The sequence below is a fragment of the Phocoena phocoena genome, chromosome 4 (genome assembly GCF_963924675.1).
Source record: "Phocoena phocoena chromosome 4, mPhoPho1.1, whole genome shotgun sequence".
In the NCBI taxonomy this organism is placed as follows: Eukaryota; Metazoa; Chordata; class Mammalia; order Artiodactyla; family Phocoenidae; genus Phocoena; species Phocoena phocoena.
The window spans coordinates 37878912-37902237 of NC_089222.1; the positions used below are offsets into that span (position 1 = coordinate 37878912).

General features: G+C 42.6%; 1 protein-coding gene across 5 annotated transcripts in view; it reads left to right on the top strand.

Moving 5' to 3' along the window:
* The window catches only part of KCNAB1 (potassium voltage-gated channel subfamily A regulatory beta subunit 1), a 416921-nt gene that overhangs the window by 296363 nt on the left and 97232 nt on the right, over positions 1-23326 (top strand). For all 5 annotated transcript variants that reach the window (XM_065876516.1, XM_065876519.1, XM_065876517.1 and 2 more), the window contains exon 2: positions 9317-9360. In XM_065876516.1, the coding sequence (XP_065732588.1) occupies positions 9317-9360 (44 nt within the window). The remainder of the gene's footprint in view (positions 1-9316; positions 9361-23326) is intronic.

Consider the following 23326-nt stretch of genomic DNA (forward strand, 5'->3'; position numbering starts at 1 on the left):
GATTTATACCCATGTAGAGATAATACAAGCAGCAGGCCTGAATTTGGAAGTAAATTCAGCAAGGGCCTTAAAAATGTTTTGTAATTTACTAAAATTAAACAAAGGGATAATAAACACCAACACTATAACTTTATTATACACATTTTAAATAGTAGCTCTGGGGTATGGCATATTTAATTTCGCTTTCAAAACTTTTCAGGATTGCCTTCCCTCCCAGTTTGCAAAAGATGCTTGTAAACTCATGTTGCTTTGTGGCAGATGGATGAACCAAGAGGGTTTTTTTTAAAACAACATTTCTCTTTTAGCTACATTCGAGACTCTTGATGCATGGACCCCTCTAGCAGTCTGGTGAAGCCTACAGACTCCTTAGGAAAAGTGCTTTTGGACTTCACTGGTGGCGCAGTGGTTAAGAACCCACAACTACTGAAGTCTGTGAGCCTAGAGCCTGTGGTCCACAACAAGAGAAGCCACCGCAATGAGAAGCCTGCACACTGCAACGAAGAGTAGCCCCCGCTCACCACAAGTAGAGAAAGCCCATGTGCAGCAACAAAGACCCAATGCAGCCAAAAATAAATAAATTTATAAGAAAAAAACAAAACAAAGACGTGCATATCTTTTTTTTTAACATCTTTATTAGAGTGTAATTGCTTTACAATGTTGTGTTAGTTTCTGCTTTATAACAAAGTGAATCAGCTATACATACACATATATCCCCATATCCCCTCCCTCTTGCATCTCCCTCCCACTCTCCCTAACCCACCCCACTAGGTGGACACAAAGCACCGAGCTGATCTCCCTGTGCTATGCGGCTGCTTCCCACTAGCTATCTATTTTACGTTTGGTAGTGTATATATGTCCATGCCACTCTTTCACTTTGTCCCAGCTTACCCTTCCCCCTCCCCGTGTCCTCAAGTCCATTCTCTACGTCTGCATCTTTATTCCTGTCCTGCCCCTAGGTTCTTCAGAATCTTTTTTTTTTTTTGAAGTGCATGTCTTACTAGGTCACAAATTTGGATTTTAAATATTTTGAACTGTATTTCCATTTAATCGGATTCCTGTATATTTTATGTTATGTGTTTAAAAGCACTTTTTAGTTATTTATTTTTTTAAAAAATTTATTTATTTTATTTTATTTATATTTGGCTGCATTGGGTCTTTGTTGCTGTGCGCGGGCTTTCTCTAGTGGCGAGTAGAGGCTACTCTTTGTTGCGGTGCGCAGGCTTCTCATTGCGGTGGCTTTGCTTGTTGTGGAGCCCGGACTCTAGGTGAGCAGGCTTCAGGAGTTGTGGCACACAGGCTCTAGAGTACAGGCTCAGTAGTTGTGGTGCACGGGCTTAGTTGCTCCGCGGCATGTGGGATCTTCTGGACCAGGGCTGCTCCGTGTCCCCTGCATTGGCAGGAGGATTCTTAACCACTGCGCCACCAGGGAAGTCCATGCACTTCTTTGTGAATATATTAAACAACAAGCTCTAGGAGTGCGTCGAATACCACAGTTTCCAAAAAGTGATGAGTGTAAATGGTGAGTGCAAATAATTTTTTGAGGCAACTGTGATGTGGTAGAAAAATACCTGTAATTCCTTTTGGTGGCAAAGTAACAGTTAATGTGGGTACTTCTGTGGTTTCTTGCCTACATTCATACTTGAAGGAGAAGCTACATTTCAGTTAGATGTTGGTGAAAATAAAAATGTATTTTTTCTCATTCAAGTTCATGAACCCCAAGTGATATGCCCTGAGATAAAGGTTCTAGATTCTTCTGACTTAAGACTCTGAATTATTGAGTTCCAGATATTCTGATGCCTTGGATACTTGAGACAGAAAAAGCAGTGAGTAACTTTTATTGAAGTGATAAGTAGATTTTGGTGAGCATTTCTCAACCCTTCTCCCCATCCCCACCCCTGCAGAACATCCAAGTTCTGCCCCATCCACACAACTTTGTGTTCCAACTCCATTTCCTTCCTCCTGGCAATCACGAAAGAAACGTTCTAAATTTCTCAGACCCACGTGATTTCTCCAAACTGCCTTTACCAACCAAGTGTCACCTTCTCCTTCACCTCCCTTATCTATCTTTATCCCCTGTTTCCCACTATCCTAATGATTCTAGCAAAATGACTCACAATTCACATGAAATAGATTCAGGAAGTTTGCAATGTCTAAGCACAAATCCACAAAGTAAGAGGATCATAGAGTCACAGAAGTAGGTCTTGAAAACCACAGAGGCAACGTCCTAACAGGTTTAGTACCTGAACTAGAACCTCACCAGATTGAGTGTTTGAGACACCACTTTTCCTAGAAAATAAGAAAGGAAGACAGTAAATAGCAGTTATTGAACACTGAAGCATCCTGGGACTGGTGCTGTATTTATATTTTCTCACTCTTTGGAAAATAAAAAGCAGTGAGCCATTAATATCCCATTTATGAATGAGGAAAGAGACTTAAAAAGTTTAAGTAACCTGTCCAAGGTCACACACAGTTAGTAAGCATTATTTGTGTACCTCCCCCTCCTCAGTCTGACCGACCTGACACTCACAGAACCACTGAACAGGAGCACTGAAACCACTCACAGAACCACTGAAATGACTGCCCAGAAGTTGTCAGCAGTCCCTGTGGGGCTGAACGTGAAGGACATTACTCTGTCCTCCCGATGCTGGATCTCCCGCAGCCTTCAATACTGACCACTTATACCCTGTTGAAACTGACTCCACCTTTAGCTTTGGCAGCATCACTTTCTTGTTTCCTCCTACATCTTGACCCCTCCTTCTCAGTTTCCTTTGCCAGTGTAGCTTCCTCTCAGCCACCTATAATGTTGGAGCCCATCAAAGCTGAGCCTTGGCCCCCTCTCTAACTGAACGCTGTCTCCCTTGGCAGCTGACCCCAGCCCATGGCACTCATTACCCTTGATACCCAGAAAAACCCTCTCCCTGCTCTGAGCTCCAGGCAACTAACGTGGATATCTTGTCCACATGCCCAAAGGTGGTCAAAACCCTTCTGTTTGTCGAATGAACCCCACTTCAGTGAAAAACACCTTTCTTCAGCCAGCTGCCCAATTCAGAAACCTGAGAATGGCCTCTTCTTCTCTTTTACCCTCCTATTCAAACACCAAGTTCTGTAGATTTTGCCCACTAAGAATACCTGGACTGAATCTGAACCATCACTTCTCATCATCATTGCCAAAGCAGCCTCCAAGCTCCTCTTCTTGCCTCCCTTCACCCCATTTCTTCTGTTTAAGATTTTCAGCAATTTTCCATTACTCCTTCATATTAAGACCAAAATCGGTAACATAATCGGTAAGGCCCAGTTTGAGCTGCTTCATACCACCCCCAGCAGACTCACCTGGGCTCACTCTGCGCCCTACTCTTCCCCTGACCTGTACTTCTTTTAGTTCTTCAATTACCCATGCTTCCTGCAGCCTCTGAGCCTTTGCATGTGCTGTTGACTCTGCTTGGAATGCTGATCCCTACTCTTTTCATTAAGTTACTTCCTACTTGTTTGGATTTCAGTTTAAATGCTGCTTCCCTAGGGAAGCTTTTCCTGGCCATCCAGACCAGGTCAGCTTCCCCAACAGGGCAATTTTTCACTTAGGGCATACTGTTCTTTTATTTAGTACTATGGTCAAATAATCAATTCACTATTTGACATGTTTCCCCTTCTATGATGTAAGCTCCATGAAAGCAGCAACTATCTGCTACTCAGCCCATCCCCACACCCTAATACAAGGCTTGGTATGTAGTTGAAACTCAGTACGTCTCTATTGAACTAATTAATTAATTATAGGGAAGTCTCTTTTTGCCATACTTCTGTAGACTTTTCTAGAATGACACAGACCAACAGGTGATTTTATATGTCCAAAGAAAATGAAAAAGAACCTAGTTGGAATTTACAACAGACAATGACTTGAACCTTTAAATCAAAAAATCTGAAATAATCCCATTCTACTTTGCTGCTACTTAGATAAAGGAAAGAAAGTTTCGTTGTGCTACTTATCAATGTCTGTCATCCAAATGCATGGCTAAGTCATTTATGTGCCTGGTGGTTTCCAAATGAATCATTATTCACTATCAACAGTGATGAACGGTGCCCTCATAAGAAAACGTTATTACCATTTGTAGTCACCTTCACGGTTCTCATACAACTATCAAAACCAGCTGGCTGACAAATGCACATACTTTCTGCTCTGGATTTTTCAGGAAAGATTAAATGTACATTTCTTTCTTTCTTTCTTTTTTTTTCTTTCATTCCATACCCCGGATTTGACTAGTAGCTTCCAGGTAGGGCACCGCACACAGCAGAGTGTGATTTAGAGGGACCAGAAAGTTGTTCAAGTAGACTAAAACAGCAGATGATGTAATGATCTGAGCACATGAAAACCAGGTCAAACCAAACTTGTTTCTGCCAGCTTGACAAGGCCACTGGAGTCCCTTACCTGTGCTTTCAGGTTGTCTCTGTTGTGTCAACCTTTAAATAAGGGATTTTTGTCCTATGCGATATGCATCTTTCTTGGTCAAATGCAAGATACCTATTTTAGCTAGCTATTCCTCTCTTCCAAGCAGTTTACAACTCTGAGTAATGTCTAAGATATATGTATTCAGAAGCAAGCAATTTGAAACAGCACATTTAGGTTGCTAATCTTCTGCTTTAAGCATCTTTTGATTTGTAAAGGACCTGTAAGCATCAAATGGCATTTGATACTGTGCCTAAGTGACACTGGATTTTAGTTCTCACAATTCTATTATCGCCTTAAAATAAAAAGTGCATGATGGATGCTCCACAAAATGACACTAGAAATTATATTTAATGCATCTGCCATGGAACTAACCATTGTCCTAAAACAAGTTCAGACACTGAGAGGACAATTCTGCCTTCAGAAAGAAGAAATGTAACCTTGGCTTCTCAAGAAGCTATATCCCTTCTGCAGTAACTCTTTCCTGAAGCTTTGATTTAAGATTTAGGATTTCCAAAATTTGACTGACAAAGCTATGTGTCCCGTGCCCCCATACTGATGTCATTCATTTCTAATATTAGCAGACGAGCAGCTCAGGTTCACCTGGGAAAGAGGAGCTTTTATTTTGAGTTGAACAGGAGCGCATACTAAAAATGAACACAGTGAGACTTCCTTCTGGTATATCTGACACAGATAAAATAGGAAAACCAGTACAATGCAACTGTTTTGAATCAAAGAAATTCAATCAATCTAATTATACATTTGATGTGCTTACAGAATCTTTTTATGGGCTCACCTGTGCTAACGCTGAGGAATTAAGAAATAAAATGCAATTACATTAAGTTGTTTCAATGCACAATGCCACACAAGGTCATGAAGTGTGCATGAAAATTCCTTATGATTGGGATAGAGAAGGTTCCAGGACATCTGTCACAGCCCAGCATGATGTGTAAACTTGGCCATTATTCGGTGTTATAGCCACACAAACAAGCTTTCAGATGATGTATTTTAGGCTCATTAGATCAAATGTGTCAAGTATTTGGGCTTCTGTTATCCAGCAGAGCTTAAATGGATCAGAGGGGCTAAACAATTACCTTACCTCCACTTAGTATTGTGCAGACATGAACGTGGGATTACCCCTGGAAAAAATAAGACTTAGAGACCAGATATGGCTTATGCATGGAAAATACCTCTCACTTTAGAAACAACCAACTGTAAGGAATTCCCTGGTGGTCCAGTGACTAACGCTCCCTGCTCCCAATGCAGGGGGCCCAGGTTCGATCCCTGGTCAGGGAACTAGATCCCACGTGCCACAACTAAAGATCCCGTGTGCTGCAACTAAGACCTGGCGCAGCCAAATAAATAAATATCAAAAATAAAAAATAAAAACAACGAGCTCTATTTGGTAATCATTCCTTCCAGCAGGTAAAAATATTCAGAGAAAGAGTTAAAGGAAATAAAAACACTAAGGCTCAGTGCGGGACCTATCATCACTGTATCAATATTTGTCTCTAATTGAACTTTTCTTACAGTACAAAATCTTCTAAGGCTTTCATTCCAGAAAATCTGGCCTGGGTGTTTAAACAGCAATGGCAATAAAATGGGCCATGTTGAGTACTTGTTACTTTGCAGTTTGTGTTGGCTGACAACTCTCAAGTTTCTCAAGTGTGGCTTCCAAACCCATAGCAGAGTGATCATTATCTCCCTAAGTCACTGTCGCAAGGAAACTTAGGGCAGGTCTCCCTACCTTGGGTGCTGAGATGCTGCTCAGCAAGTGCCCAGTGTCATAACCTTGCCCTATTTGAGTTTGTTAGAAAAATTTCTTCCTTTGCATAGTTTTCTGCACCAAGTTACGGTTCCCTATTGTGCGCAGAGTCACTGAAAGATATTAAAATTACATGAAACTCCTTACCTTGATCTTTTCCCCCATGACACCCACATAGTTATGCAAATACAAACCTGAGATAGCTCCTCCATGTGCTCTCAAAGACCTCCATGGGAGGATATACCCCACTGTATTGTGATTATATGGTTGCTTTTCTGTGTCCCTCAGAAAAGGTAGAGGATAGAGAACTCCTTAAGGGTAAACTGTGCCTTGTTCCTCTCTGTATCTGCATGTCCTTGCACGTTGCCTTGAACATGGTAACCTGTGAATAAATCTTCACTAATTCATCAATGTCAAGTATCTCTACCTGGAAGACTGTTATTCACTTATGTATTTTTTTGCTTTTTTTGTTCTGGTGTAGGTCTTTTTTTTTTCTCCCCACTATATAGCTTTTGCTCTAGATTCCTATCCTTTAAAATCAGCAGACTTTGGGAATTCCCTGACAGTCCAGTGGTTAGGACTCGGCGCTTAACTGCAAGGGGCATGGGTTCCATCCCTGGTAGGGGAAATAATATCCCACATGCCCCCCCCCCAAAAAAGTAGACTTTTAGACCACAAAGCAAGATCTTTTGGCTGTACATCCTGTGGTTTTCTGAGAAACTACTAAAAGAACAATTCCTGGTGCAAATTATTTTCATGGGAGAGGTCCAATTATTTTTCTCCTATTTAGCAGTTCAAAATATTTTTCACACATACCTTTATGTGATAGTTTCCTGCCAGGTGGACATATCCAATTCATATGGAAAATTTAGCACTATGTCTGTGAGAGGGTGAGTAGAGTCAGAAAGCACCAAAAATAATTACGCTTTGCATTCGTTTACTGTGAACACATTAGCATACATTATCATGTTCCAGCCCCACCACAGTGATGCTGAATGAATGGCATAAGTATAAATACCCCATCATACTATGAAGAAATTGAACTCCAAGGAAGGAAGTGATTTCTCCAAGGTCACCTAGCTAGTTACAACAAATGCAGAAAAAACTGGGTCTTTCAACTCTGTAGTGTGATGTACTTTGGACCATGCTAGGAAATGAAATGTGTTGCTTAGGTGGAATTTTATAGACAATAATAGCAAGCAGGGAAAAGAAATAGATGTAAAAACAAGAGCACTGGTTACTAGCTCTAAAGAAGGCAAACTGTGGAGGAATCAAGAGAGAACCTGGAAGAACCGAGCTGTGGAAAATTTTATTGGAAAAGTTGGTGCTGTTTTGTTTGGGTAGAAGCAAGGAGAAAAGTTGTGCTCTTATAAGAGCATCTGATCAGAGAATAAGGAATACACTTTTCTACCATGTTTCAATAGTGTAAGATTCATCTCCTCACACTGGACCCCTACAAAATTCTATGAGGCATCCTCTCTCTGAGAATTTGATTTCTTCTCTGATGGCAGTTAGGTGGATGACAGAAAAATGGGTTGGGTCTGGGTCTCCACAGACAAACACTTTACAGTGAAGATTAGAGCACCTAGTTCTCTCCCTACTTAGAGAATGAAAATATATTTCCTTTCCCTGGATTAACTTTTAAGGATGAAAAGCAAAGGTGTTCATGAGGAAAGGAAGAATCGTTTAAGGACTATCCGACCTTCTTGTAGGAATTTTGTGTAGTTTTTTTTTTTAGGTTTGCATTTTCAGCTTTTTTATTTTTATTTTATTTTATTTTATTAATTAATTTTATTCATTCATTCATTCATTTTGGCTGCATTGGGTCTTAGTTGCAGCACTCAGGATCTTTGTTACGGCATGCGGGATCGTTTGTTGCAGCACACAGGCTCTTTGTTGAAGTGTGCGGGCTTCTCTCTAGTTGTGGCATGTGGGTTCCAGAGGGTGCCAGCTCAGTAGTTGCGGTGCACAGGCTTAGTTGCTCCGTGGCACGTGGGATCTTAGTTCCCGACCAGGGATCGAACCCACATCCCCTGCTTTGGAAGGCGGATTCTTAACCACTGGACCACCAGGGAAGTCCCTGTGTAGTGTTTTTGTTTTTTTTTTTTAATATATCAGCCATAAAAAGAAATGAAATTGAGTTATTTGTAGTGAGGTGGATGGACCTGGAGTCTGTCATACAGAGTGAAATAAGTCAGAAAGAGAAAAATAAATACCGTATGCTAACACATATATATGGAATCTAAAAAAAAAAAAAAAATGGTTCTGAAGAACCTGGGGGCAGGATATGAGTAAAGACGCACATGTAGAGAATGGACTTGAGGACACAGGGAGGGGGAAGGGTAAGCTGGGACGAAGTGAGAGAGAGGCATGGACTTATATACACTACCAAATGTAAAATAGATAGGTAGTGGGAAGCAGCCACATAGCACAGGGAAATCAGCTCGGTGCTTTGTGACCACCTAGAGGCATGGGATAGGGAGGGTGGGAGGAAGACTCAAGAGGGAGGAGATATAGGGATATATGTATGTGTATAGCTGATTCACTTTGTTGTACAGCAGAAACTAACACACCATTGTAAAGCAATTATACTCCAATAAAGATGTTAAGTGTATATATATATATATATATATATATATATATATATATATATATATATAAAATTTAGTTTAAATAACCTAAAGGATTATTTTGTATTTGTTCTTTTAATAATCCCTATCCATCAAGTTGCCCTCAAGGAACTCACATTCTAGAAGGAGAGAGACAATACATTTGTAAGCAAATTAATGAAGAAGATCATTAGGTCTGAAAAGCTATGTTTTGTGGGGACACTTTGTTGTTGTGCTGAGCCTGAGCACATTTTGGGCTTTCTAGTGCCCAAATGGAGATGAAAGAGTCTCTTCCCCAAACCACAGGCCTGCGTCTGAGGCTCTGCCTCTACCATGGCTCTAGTCAGGAGCAACATCATCAAAAATGAGATTTATACACCTGAAACTAACACAACATTGCAAACCAACTGTATTTCAATTAAAAAAATTTTTAAGTGAGATTTAATACTCCCAGTTAAAATTCACCTGATGAAATGACCATGTGTTGCTTTATTTTTATTCTAGGAATCTTGGAAAATCAGGACTCAGAGTTTCTTGCTTGGGTCTTGGTAAGTACTCAGGGTATCATGTGGGGGTGGGCTGGGAGGTGGGAGATTGGGGAGGATACCAGGGAATGACTGGGGTGTAGGTAGGACCCAGTCTCAGGTGAGAAGGGACTTCGTGACCAACGTTGCCTCATTTCTCCTTCTGAGCCTTTCCTGCCCCACACAGCCCTCCCCTTCTCAGACTCAAGGAGCCACTGTGATCATGATGCCTTATGGGGGCCCATTAAGCAAAAAGAAACCTGATATTAAAGCACATCTTAGAGGAAGGGACTCCTCTGTTATTCCCATTTAGCAAGTGTGAAGAACCTCATGGCATGTATTTGTATGCTGACCTCACCTGCAGCATCATATGAATTTTTTTCTATCCTTATCTTCCCTTTGCCTAATTTTCTCACTTTTTTCTATATTTTAATGTATTTTATGTACTTTTATAATGTACCTTAAATGTTTTAGGGACAAAGTTTTATATATACATTTCCCCCCAGAAGCTGTAAATATTTAAAGAATAGTAAGTAGAGATGGCAATTTTAATATCATAAGAATGAATCTGAAATGGTAAAATCTGAATGTGAGACTTGGGGTAGCATACAGCTTTCAGACATCCCCCAGACAAGGGAAAAGGCAACCTTGGTGTTCAGGCAATTCAACATCATCAGAACTATTTCTGTAACCTAAGAGAGTCTAGACCAGGATGGTAGCTGAGGAAGTAGTGAGAAATGGTCAGATTATAGCTATGTTTTGAAGGTCAAGCCTGGCAGATCTTCTGTTGGACTCTATTTGGGATGCAAGAGAAAAGAGAAGAGTCAAATATGACTGTAAGGGTTTTTTTGCCTGAGAAACAGAAAAGATGGAGTTGCCAGTAAGTGAGATGTGGAAGAATGAAGGAAGAGAGACTTAGGAAGGAGGGAGAACCAACTGATTTCGGACATATTAGACATCCAAGAAAAGAGGTATATAGGCTAGTGGATATATGAATCTAGAGTTTAGAAGAGAGGATGTGAGCTGGATGTAGGATGACTTGAGAGTCACCAACATGTAGAAACTGTTTAAGCCATGAGACTGAATAAGAATATTAAGGGAGTGAGCATAGATATTACAGAAAGCAAAAGCACGTGGTCTGTGACCTGGGAAGTCCATTAAGAAGTTGGGGAAATGAGGAAGAGCCAACAAAGAACATTGAAAACAAGCAGTGGGTATGGAGGAGGAGAACCAGGAGACCAGGGAGTCCTAAGAATCCAGCGTTTCAAGAGGGATGGAGACCAGCCCTGTCAAACGCTGCTCATAGGTCAAGCAAGATGAGGGCCAAGAATTGATCGTTCAGTTTAGCAACATGGAAGTCACTGATGACTTTGAAAAGATCGGTTTTGGTGGAGTCAGGGGCTCACGCATGATTGGAATAGGTTTAAGAGAAACACTGGCGGCTGCTCTTTTGATGACTATTTTTATAAAGAGAAGCCTAGAAATGGAATGGAAGCTGGACAGGCAAGTGTGGTCAGAGAGGGTACCTTTACACACAAAAGAAATGACAGTATATTTACATACTGATTAAGAAATTCTTTTGAGAAGGAAAAAAATGGTTAAGATAAGTAGAGAAGAAAAATACCTGGAATGATTTCTTGAGGACACAAGAGGAAAGTAACATGAAAGAAGGCAGAGTACATGGGCTTTGAGACTGGTAGGTGGGTTGATGGGTTGGCAGTGGCGGTATCTTTAGACATTATCTTCTACTGCTTCTGTATTCTCAGTGAAATCAGAAGCAAGGTCATCAGCTGTTAGTGAGGATGAAAGGGAGGTGTTGAAAGTTTGAGGAGAGAGAGGATGATGAGAGCAGAAGAGTGAATGGACCAAGGGGATGGATCAAAGTGGCCAGACAGCATTAAGGATCTGCTTGAGATTCATGCTAATAAATTTGAAGTGAGACCATCTCTATGGCTGTGTGTTTTTTCTCCAGTCTTGTTCAACCATGCAGGTCCAGGTGGGGTTTTTCAAGGGCATAAGATAAGAAAAGAGAGGCAGAGATACTGAGAGTTTATGCAGAGGGGTGATTGTAATGGTGGACTTTGGGGTTGAAGCTGAGCAGGGAGGAAAATGAGGACTGAAGCCAGGAAAATGAGGAGGCAGAGGGACAGTGAAAAGTGGGCAGGATCAGTGAATTGTACCTCCAGAGGCCCAAAGGATTGTTGGAGTAAGATCAGCAGAGATAGTAAGTTGGAAGAATAGAAAGTGGTGGTTTGAAAGGGGGATGCTTGAAACTGTGGTCATGGGGGGTTCAGCTATTGGTAATGACAAAGTCTAAGGCATGTCCATTGGGGGAGAGTGGCTGAGGTTGTGCTGAGTGCAAGATCAGTAGACCAGAAGAGGTCAAGGGCCTGAAAGATAAAGGTTCAGGGAAGGATGACTTTGGGGGTCATTGAAATCACTGAAACATATGGCAAAACTAATATTGGAGAGAGTGACAGTGAACCAGAGCTAAAAGTTTCAGATGAGAGGGATTGACTAGGGATGGGTACGTGACTACAACATGAGGGGACTGATGATGTGAGATCCAAAGCTAGTTGGGGGGAGGAATTGGGAGGAGGGTTTCTTGAACCCTGTTGAATGGAAGTGTGGAGACCAGGGAAGGGATTGGTAGTGAAAGAATAAAAGATAGTGGCAACAAAAAATAAATAAAAGATAGTGGCAACAATTTCTGCCTCCTTTTACAGTATTGCAAAAACATTGAAGGCTAGTGATGCCTGAGTTTTTCTGATTCTTCTTAATGATATGATTTGGGAGGTGAGGGTGGTCTTTGCTCCCCATAAGACTAAGGGAATTTGACATTTGCTTAATTTATGGCTTTGATTTTGTTACCACTTACTTGTATTTGAAAGACCCTGTAGATTCATTATCAGGGATATTCTAACCTTAGCTTTTTTTGAGAGTGCTTAATGGTAAATAACTATTCACTATTTATTATTGAAGGAAATTAAGAAATATAGCAATTTAAGAAAATATGAATTAAGAAATATGGTAATCATACACAATTATCTCATAGAATCAGTATCTATGGTGGAAAATAATTTCATCAAAAGGACTGAGAAAATCAACCGAAAGCCCTAAGACTATAAAAAATTCAGGTGCCTATGAAGTGCCACATGTAAATGAGTCTCCAGAGGGCAGACTACAGTTTTTTAAAACTGTGTGTGAGCTGTAGCTATTTTGGTGAACTTTGAAACAGACTTGATTCAGGAGCAGAAAGTCCTGATTTGAGCTTCAAGTTTTTTCTAAGAGCTTGAATGCTTGTGATTAGATACTGCATGAAAAATTAGGAGGAAACAAGGAAGTTCATGGGATTGACTGGCTTCATTCAAAACATGTAACAAAGCTTGAATAAGTATTCTTTGAGAACTTTTCTGAGCTACCTCCGTAAACCATAGGAGACCAAAAAAAATCATAGAAAGGAATAATGCACCAGGCTTAGATAATTTGTCAGGCTCTGCAAACCTCAGCTCTCAAGTCCAGGTGGAGCTGGGTTTACTGTTATAGGCTTGGGATATCAGTTCAGATACAGCCCGTGTTCAACTGAGGCTTTGAAAATTAAGTATTAAATATTCCAAGCAATCACACAACTACAGATGTCTTTTATTGAAGTACCTTAAAGGTCATATTAAAACTAACAATTCTGACTTTCTTCTCCACCAGAGAAGGACAGGCTGGGAATTTCTTGCCCTGCCAAGCTTCCTTTTGATAAACTAAGAGCATATGTAAATGGAAGCAGAAAGGTGAAATAACCCAAGGACGAACTGAAGATACATCTAAAGGAACACAGTTCTGCTAACAAAAGAATAGGGGAAAAAAATAAAGTGGAAACCTGCCTGTGGGCTGCTGTGGCTGGACTGATTTATTAATACACTGACCACTGCTATCAAGACCCAAAGTCAAAGAAACTGATGGGAAGGGAGAAAATCCACCAAAGAGTGATTGAACATCATCTCAGTCTAGTGGGAAGTAGGATCATCTTCTGAGAGAGGAAGAGAGAATTTATGTATTCATTCATTCATTCACTCATTCATTCTCAGCAAACATTTAGGAAGCCAGGCATCATGCTGGTTGCAGGGGATATCCAGATGAAAGAAGCAAGGGCCCTGCTCTCAAACTGCTCACAGCGTAGTAGGAGTCAGGCACACAAAAATAGTGCATTGGACGGATGCCATGATGGAGAGTACAGGATGAATCAAGCATGAGGAAGGTCATTTGGGGCATCTGGAGCAGCTTCACAGGGGAAGTACTGCTTGAGTTGAGACTTGAAGGGAGTCATTAAGTAGAGAAAGAGGGCGAAGGATGCAAGACAGAGGAGGCAACACGAGCAATGGCCTGGAGGGAGACCCATGGAGCAGGAGGTACTGTGGGAAACACTAGTGTATGTGCAGAATATTTCGAATGCAGGGTATTAGGGAACCACAAGAACCGAGCCTGGAAGGAAAGCTAGGCCTGATCAGGAGGGCCATTGTTTGCCTTGCTAAGGCATTGAGCTCTAGTCCTCTAGGTCTCTGGTGTTCCTCCAAGTCCTACATCCCCAAGGTCTCAGGGAATACTCGGGGGATGAGGCACGGGCAGGGCTCCACCTCTCCCTGCCCTCCTCCTTCCATTGCCACCGCTTCCATCAATGTAGCTCCACTTTTTCTAAATGAAAATATAAATATGACTTTTACTGTAAATTTAAATGTAAAATTTTAATGTAGTATGTCATAAATGACTTCATGTTTTACAACAGGAGTAGGTTCACAGCAAAATTGAGCAGAAAGTGCAGAAATTTCCCCTTACCTCATATGCACACAACTTCCCCCACTATCAACAACCCACATCAGAGTAGTACATTTGTTACAGTCCTGCACTGACACACCATTATCACCCAAAGACTATAGTTTACACTGGGTATATGTATAACTTTGGTGTTCTACATTCTGTGGGTTCGGACAAATGTAATGACAGGTATCTGCCATTATAGTATCATACAGAGTAGTTTCACTGCCCTTAAAATCCTCTGTGCTCTGCCTATTTATTTCTCTCTGACCCCTAACACCTGGCATCCACTGATCCTTTTACTGTTTTCATAGTTTCGCATTTTCCAGAATTTCATATAGTATGGACATCCTACAGTATCTAGCCTTTGCAATTGGCTTCTTTTGCTTAGTAATATGCATTTAAGTTTCCTCCGTGTCTTTTCATGGTTTGATAGCTCATTTCTTTTTAGTGCTTCATATTACATTTTGAAGGAAAATAAGCATCCTTCTTCCAAAAAAAAAGAGTTTTAAAACCCTGCTCCAGCTTGTGAAAAGCCATTGAAAAACTTGGATCAGGAGTAGGACATGATAAGATGTATTAGAATTGTTTTCCGGCAATGATGCGAAGGCTAGATTAGAGGGGGAAAGGGTTGAGACTGGAGTCAAGATGATGAGATAGTGATATTAAAGATGTACAGGAAGAGGGTGATTTTTTAGGAGGAAAAATAAACAGGACTCGGTGACCTTGGGATGCAGAATGAGAGGTCTACCTGAGCAGGGGAGGGTGCCCCAGTTCCTGGGTTGGGTGTGCAGATGGACGGGCTGAAATCTCAGAAGAAGGAGATGCAGGAGGGAGCAGTAAGAGGAAGGAGAATGGAGGAGAAGCAGGAGCAGTGTTGGGAAGAGGAGACCCGAGAGCCTGCCAGCTTCAGCCTCAGATATCCAGGGGGCACGGGGAGGGCTGGAGAGAGCTCCAGCTGGAAATAAAGACCCAGGAAATTCTAACAAGGCTGAACCCATGGTTGTCACTGAGGTCACCTGCAAATACAGAGGACTGAGGTATTTAGACAGGTTTAGGACACCTGCCTTTTGGAGTCTGTCAGATTCCATGCTCCCAGAGATCACCTCTGTTTTTTCTACACCCGTATCATACTGTCAGCAGATCACAGTATCTAGCAAGTAGTAGGTGCACAAATATAGTTATTGAATGTATGACTGGGTACGTGGATCAATCTCTAAGGAATGACAAAATGCACAGTGGGTAATAGTGAAGATCCAGGGAAAGTCAGAAATCATGAAATGTTGCAGTCCAGCCAACCTGGTTCTTTGGCTTTCTCCAGTAACATATCAACACAGAAACTGAGAAGGCCAAGTGGAGGTGAGGAGAGGGGATAGAGAGAGGCCCAGCATCGAGGGTTATCCCCAACATGAGTCAGGGACCAGGGGCTCTACTCTATACACAGTGACACGAGTCTAGGCTGGATTGGGGCTCAGAGTATGCAGCAGGGCTCTCACTGCTGCAGATGGAAGGGGCATCTACCCACACACATTAGGAGCAGGGGCCGCTTCTGATTCATGCCACTGGAGGTGACACCCCACAGCAGGCAGCTGCTCCTACAGGCGCTCAAAAGGGGCAGACTTTACCCTGTGCCACTCACTGTGGGATATACGTGCTTCCCTCCACATAAGAGGCTTGCAGGAAGAAAGGCATGTGATGGTTAATTTTATGTCAACTGTGACTGTGCCACAGGGTGCCTGAATTGGTCAAACGTTATTCTGGGTGTGTCGTGAGGATGACTTTGGATGTAATGAACATTTGAATTCATAGACTATGTAACGCAGATTGCCTTCCCTAATGTGGGTGATGGGCCTCCTTCAGTCAGCTGAAGGCCTGAATAATACAAAAAGGCTGAGCCCCCTCAAATAAGAGGGGACTCCTCCTGCCTGACTGCTTTGAGCTAGAACATCAGATGTTCCTGACCCTTGGACTCAAAATGAAACATTATCTCTTCCTGGGTCCTGCTGGCTTTTGGACTGGAACTTACACACCATCGGCTCTTTTGGTCCTCAGGCCTTCAGACTCAGACTGAATCTATACATGGGTTATCGTGGGTCCTGAACTGCAGAAGACAGATCTTGGGACTTCTCAGCCTTCACAATCATGGGACACAATTCTTTACAATAAATCAATCTCTCTCTCTCTCTTTCTCTCTCCCTCTCTCTCTCTCTCTCTCTCTCTCTCTATATATATATATATATATATACTCAATTTCTCTCTATGTAAATTTATTTTATTATATATTATAATTATATATAATATATATAAGTATAAAATATATTTATATATATATAAATATATAATAACAAATTTTATAAGAAATTATAAGGTTCTATTTCTCTGGAGAACCCTAACTAATAAAAGCATTTTGCTAGTTTTGTGAAACATTGCACAGGTATACGTGGCAAAGCAAACAGTCAGGTATTTCTAGGGAGTGAGCAAGGTTATGGGAAGGTGGGAGGAGCACAGATCAGGGGGTATGTGGTCACTTGCTCATTTTTTCAGCTGAGCACATATGGATCCTCATGTAGAAGACCATCATCCCCAAAGGAGTCCTCCTGGGCTGTTCACTGGTCAGGAGGGCATGTTACGTGTTCCTGCCAGACAGGGCTGGGTCTGGATCTAGCAGTGAAGAAGGGAAGGAACATCCTGTGCCTTTGGTGCCTGATTTCCATAAACCTCAAGGCGGTAATTCCCAGGCAGAGCAAACTGACTCCACGATCATCTTGTCCTGTGTTCATTCAGGCAGACCTTTCACACTTCATCCTTGAAGGAATGAAGTCATAAAGTAAAATATTTAACACCTTGGAGACACTGAGTCTCTCAAGAGGTGTTTCTTCCCAACTCTGGCTGCACAGCAGAATTACCTGTGGTGCTTTTTACAAAGCAGATAACCAGTCTCCACCCAGACCTTTTGAATAAGAGTCTCCCAAGGCACAGGTGTTTTAAAAAGACTGTCCCGATGATTCTGAGGCATAGTGGTAGGGTTGGAACCCGTTGTCCTCACCAGGTGGAAGGAGATGGCAACATGTGTGGACTGGTATCTGGTGAGCCAGGTGCTGGCTGTGTTTCTATCCTGGCTGCTGCCTCCAGGCCCAGGCCCTGGAGCTGGCTGAGGCATCTCCACCTGAACTGCGGTCACCAAGAGGAAAACCTGCCCAGCTCAGAGTTGTCCTCGGGGTTCTCTGGAGCCAGTGTCCTGGGAAGGCTCCTGGGGTGGGCAGATTGAGCTCACCTCCCCTTCCATTCAGCGCCTGCCACCTGGGCCTGTCTGCCTTGTGCCCTGCCCTAGCCGAGGGAACCTTCTAGAGCAAAAGCAGTGAATCTTATGATTAAACTGTGTGGGCTTCTTCTTAATGTGTTGCATATGTGCAGAATGTACTCCTGGCTCATCTCCCTCTGCCTTAGAGATGCTCTCACTGCACTAAATATTTTGACACTGGGAAAACATGACATTAAATGTTTAACATGAATGATATTATTTTTGACACCCTTTGTGACTCTCATTCTTGTTGCTAAACCCAATGTAAACTAGCCATCTCTCCTATTATTATAATAACGTAACAACGACAACATTAAGTATTTATAAAATGCCTCTGAGACACGAGAAACAATTTTAAAGGGCAATTTCTTCTCTCAGAACGTTTACCAATTTTTTTGCTTAACACAGAGTGAACTATCTTAAGACCAGGACACCCACAGAATTTAAATCGTGCATGAATATTAAACATATAACAAGAGAATTATAGGCTTGTCACTTTTCCTGGAACATCTACCTTGAATAAATGCCATGGTGCATACACATTAAAAATGAAGAGGCATTTATATTTTTATAAAATTGTTTTAGAATATTTCTTCCTCATTTTCTACTTTGATGGATAAAATCCATCTTCAGAATTGCTGACAGCTTGGTTGCCCTCTGAATTATCAGTGGCTGCCGACCATGTGCCATTGCTCCCCTCATAGAGGGTGTCAGGAGCTAAGACACAGCTGGGTGACAAACGGACAGCCTGATGCCCCACACATTGTCAGAGTTGGGTTCAGGGAAGAACTGGAGAAGAGGAAGCAGAAGAGTCTACACAACCTCAAGTGTACATACACACACACACACACACACACACACACACCCTAATCTCCCTCAGTGCAGTTATAAAAGGATGAGTAGCCCTCATTTGTTAATCTGTGATCCAAAAGTGAAACAAGTAGTTGCAAAACCATCAGATAGTGGGGGAGAAAAGGTTTTCCCCAGACCCAGATATGGGCAATGTGTTGGAAGTGATGACAGTTTGTAAACATGGTCTCACAGCTGTGAGAGGAATTAGTCTTTGCAGTCATCCCTGTCTTTACAGATGAGAAAAACAGAGGCAGGAAGAGGAGACATGTCTCGTTCAAGGCCAGTGGTAGAGACGACAAAGCCCGCATCTCCTGCCCCTCCACCAGCCGCCTGTTCCCCGCCATCCCCCGCCTCCAGTCTCCATGGGCCCACAGCCACTGCCCTCTGCACCTCTCTCCTCCTTGAGAAGTGAATAGCTGGACCAGGCATGTAAGGCCCCCTCCAGCTCTATCAGCCGTGATATGGGCAACAGTCAAGTTCACTAAGACTCCAGGGTGGCAGCTGGGTGAAAGTGCCTTTACTCTACTTTAGAACTAGAAAACGTCAGAGCCTAAACAACTCCTGGCATCACTCTCCAGAGTAGGGTAGACAAAGATCCGTCCAAGCTCCACAGGCAGAATGGGGGCCAGAATCTGTGACCCTGGTGCATGATCAGGTGAGCTGTCTCCGTAAGAGATTTCAAAGTGAGAAGGCAGCTGAGTGCAAACCTTTTGTTTCTGTGTGGATGCCCTGAATGACTTACCCTCCCGTGCATCCCTGAAGACCTAAAGACCTCATGAAGTCCTGCCATAGCTCCTGTACTCAAAGAAAAAACATACCTGTGTATATGCAAGTGTATTCATATTGTTTACCCAGACTGTGCCCTATACACACTCTACATTTATGAAGAGTACATTTATAAGATTATTTTCCTATACCCCCTTATTTTTTTTAAATCCAGGGATCGAACCCGTGCCCCCTGCATTGGAAGGGCAGAGTCTTAACTACTGGACTGCCAGGGAACTCCCTCCTATACCCTTTGCAATATAAAAACCAAAATGAAAGTTTGAATTTCAATCAACCATGCAGTTGAGCTACTCCAATAGTGAGGCTAAAACATGAGGGAACCCGATGGGGTGCTGTCCTCTCGTATGGTTGGGGCCATGCCTCTGGTGTGCTTGGCTTAAGTGAGGCAGGGCCATGGGGAGCCATTCCTGGAGGGCAGTATAAATGCCTGAGGGGTAGGCTGCTGTGGGTTAACACACTGAGGGGAAATGTATGGAGATTTGTATGTAGGCCTTTGAGGCCTCAGCTGGATGAAGTTAGGAATAAAATCCCAGTTATTTTTAGCACTACTAAACCAACCAGGAGCCTTCTAGAGTCAGTGAACAGAAAACCCAGTTCGAAGCAAAGCAAAAGCATCAGCTTAAGCAGAAACAGAAATTTTTAGGCTCATAGGGACAGTGGACCCAAATGGCTTGATCCAGGGATCAGACTATGAGCTCTGCAAGCTGGAGGCTTGTCCATTCTCAGGCTGCCCTCAGAGTGACAAGATGGCTGCACATGCTCCAAGCCATATATCCCATCGGCTCTGACTGCCTTATATATCCATCTGTGAATCAGTCACTGAAGAACTGCCGGCAATCAAGAACCACCCCTGAAGCTGGGGAAGGGTTTAAATCCACCCCAACCACAGAATGCAGATTCCTAAAGGAAATTTAAAGCACTCTTGCTTAAAGTGCTCTGAGTTTCTCTGCTCTGAGTTAAGAAGAAAAGATATCCCTGGATCCTGAAAGCCCTTCCCCCACTTATTTTAGCTTATCTGAGCCTTTTCTGTGTCTTTGGTAGCCAAGGATGAAAATCAAAATTCTCCCAGCCCTTTCTGTAGCATGAGGTATGCTCACAGTTTGCTGAGTCAGCTCATGTTTACCTTCTGCTTCCTCAGTTTGCCTAATGGACAGAATTTTCCTCAGCAGGATAAACATGTAGCTTTGCCTTTTTAATACTTCCCCATCATGTTGAAGGATCAGTGAGACCTGAGGCTCATTTGCAAATAAAAGCTTCATCCTAACACCTGGAATATGCAAAGGAGGACCTCCAGGAGAGCAAAGCAGAAAATACCATCAATGCTCACTTTATATCTGACTACTAATTAAAATGAGAGGAGGAGGAGGTTACCCAACATGCAATTACAGAAAATGGCTGATGAGGTAATGAGCTGTAGCTAAATTAGCGCTGACAATCTAACCACGGGGATTTCTTCAGGCTGAAGAGAAGGAAACAGGAGATGAAGGTCCTGGCTTGGCTCTGCTTGCAATTACTGGAAACAAGTTTTCTGGGGGAACTTGTCGTGTTTCTTCTTAGTCTCTTACTCTACCTTCCTTCCCGTTTCTCCACACTCTGCTCTATGCCACCCTTTCCTTTGACCCTTTCTGAGCAGAAACTGTAGCCCAACTCAGCCAACCTGCTTTCAGTGGTGATACTTAACTGCTTCTGGCTGAAGACAGAAGGCAAGACTGGCCCTGAGACTCATTTCTAGGAGTGACCCTCTGTCTGGCTTTGTTACCTGTCACACCATTCCAGTCACCCTTCCTTCCAGCACCTTCCTGGGAGGGCTGGTTGGCTGCCCTGGTCCTGCTGGTGGATGGGCTGCCTCTGATGCCACCCATGTCTCAGTTTGAGCTCTTAGAGGGTAGAAACTGAGGCTGATTCCATCATCCCTGGAAAGCACGGGATCAGCACTCCTCTCCTTCATTCGTGTGTCCAAAGATTTCACAAGATGTGCCAGACGGCATGCTGGGGAAACAGGAGAAAAAACACACCAGAGCACCAGTGGCCACCCTCACACAGCCCACAAGCGGGGAGGCGGGGAGGGGGCAGTGACCTGATTCCCAGGCAAAATGAGATCCTTGGGCTGTGTGCCCCCAGAGGACACCTTGCATTTATGTTTGCTGGTGATAGCTTATTAATGTCTGACTTATTACCTGCTTGATTATCAGTTCAGAACACATGCCTAGATCAGAGAAGCTGCTTATATATACTCATTTATAGAATCAATGAATGAATGAATGAATGAATCACGGTGTGACCAGGGCTCTGAGAGAAATATGAGGTGCATGTGAACACATATGAGGGCTGCCTAAGAGGAGATCATGGAAGGATTCCTGGGGCAAGAAATATCTGAGCTGAGTATGAAAGGATGAATAGGGTAGGATAGAGCCAGCTGAAAGAGAAAACAAGGAAAAAAGCAGTTTAACAATAATAGAGGTAGAGAGACAGAGAGATAGAGGTATAGGACACAGAAATGGCACAGGTGATGAAGCAACCACCTCTTCTGGGGAATGAGGAAGGTGCTGATAGGGGCGGTGGGGTTTTGAAGGATGGATAGGAATCTGTCGGGTGGATAAGGAAAAAAAGCCACAGGCATTCCTTTTAAAGAAATTTCCTACTTACCCTTCACTCAGATCTAGGTTTGATGGTTACTTTCCTGACATCCACGTCTAGACAGAGGCTTCCTGTTAGTTCTCATCACAGCCCCTCTTACCAGGATGTGGTATTTTTCTGTCTTCCCCACTGGACTGGGAGCTCCAGGAAAAAGACACCGTTATTATTATTTGCCATTTTGACCCCACCATCTGGCATGGCTCTGAAAAATTATGGGGCTCAATAAGTATTTTCTAAATGAATTGATAAATAAATTGCAGGAAGAGAAGCCTGGGAGTCTGAACCAGCATGGCCTGGAGAAGGAACTATGTGGGAGAGAAAATGATGAGAGATGACTTTGGGAAGATTATGAATAACGTTGGAAGCCATGCCACGAAGCTTGGAATGTATCTGTTTTGTGATGAGGAGTCGCTGAAATATTTCACTCCAGGTGTTGCTTGGCCAGATGCATTTTAGGAAGCTCACTCTGGGCGCTGTGGTCACACTGCAGACAGCAAATTCGAGAGGACTGGGAATAGAGACAAGGAGACAGGCTGCAAACGACTCAAATGTTCTCAGTTTTACAGAAGATTAAATGTAACAGTCAGTTAATTGCCCACTAACTGTCAGCCCAGTTGCTCACACTGTGAGCGTATACACAGATCCTGCGCAGAATATGTAGGGGGACTGTGAGGTAAATGAGGCTTGACCAAATTAGCAAAAGACTGGTAAAATACAAAAGGAAGTGTTTTTAAAAGCATAAAATATCTGAAGTAAAGAACTAACATAGGTGTCAGTGTAGTAAATTACAAAGTTTCAGAGATTGGGTTAAAAAAAAAAAAGTTCCTAGATACCTTCTTTAAGGAAGAAGATGGAGATAAATGGAAAATTTTTAAACAGGCAAATAAAAATCAGACAAATATGAACCAAAAGTAAGTGAAATGTGGGTGTAAAATTAATGAAATAAAGTGGGGGGTGGGATGGATTGGAAGATTGGGATTTATATATATACACTACTATGTATAAAATAGATAGCTAATGAGAACAGACTGTATAGCACAGGGAACTCTACTCAGTGCTCTGCGATGACCTAAATCGGAAGAAACTCCAAGGAAGAGGGGTTATGTGTATACGTATAGCTGATTCACTTTGCTGTACAGCAGAAACTAACACAACATTGTAAAGCAACTATACTCCAATAAAAAAAAAAAAAGTAGAATTCAAGCAAAGAGAAGATGCAGTAATGAGAGATGATAATCAATGGAGTGAGGGCCCCGAGAAGGAGCAAGGAGATGGGATCAGCAGAGAAACAGCCTTGGAAGGAAAAGGGACATTCTTCCACAGGGACAGGAATAAAGGAGGAAAGGATGGGTGTTGTCTTATTCTGTGCTCCCTGACCTCGGAAGCCAGTGTTGAGCACCCACCTGAGGGTGAGGGAGGTGGGCTGTTCTCATACCAGAGGCAGCTGGAAGCCCACATGGAAGTGGGCAGTCACGTCTGATAGTTTGATAGCTTTGGTAGCAGGAAGTAGAGGGGTTTACATTTTATTTCTTTTATGTTCTCTGTGAAGCAGGAGGCAGGTTTATCTGGTGACATTAAAGAAGGAGGAGGTAGGACTGAGGTTGAGAAAAG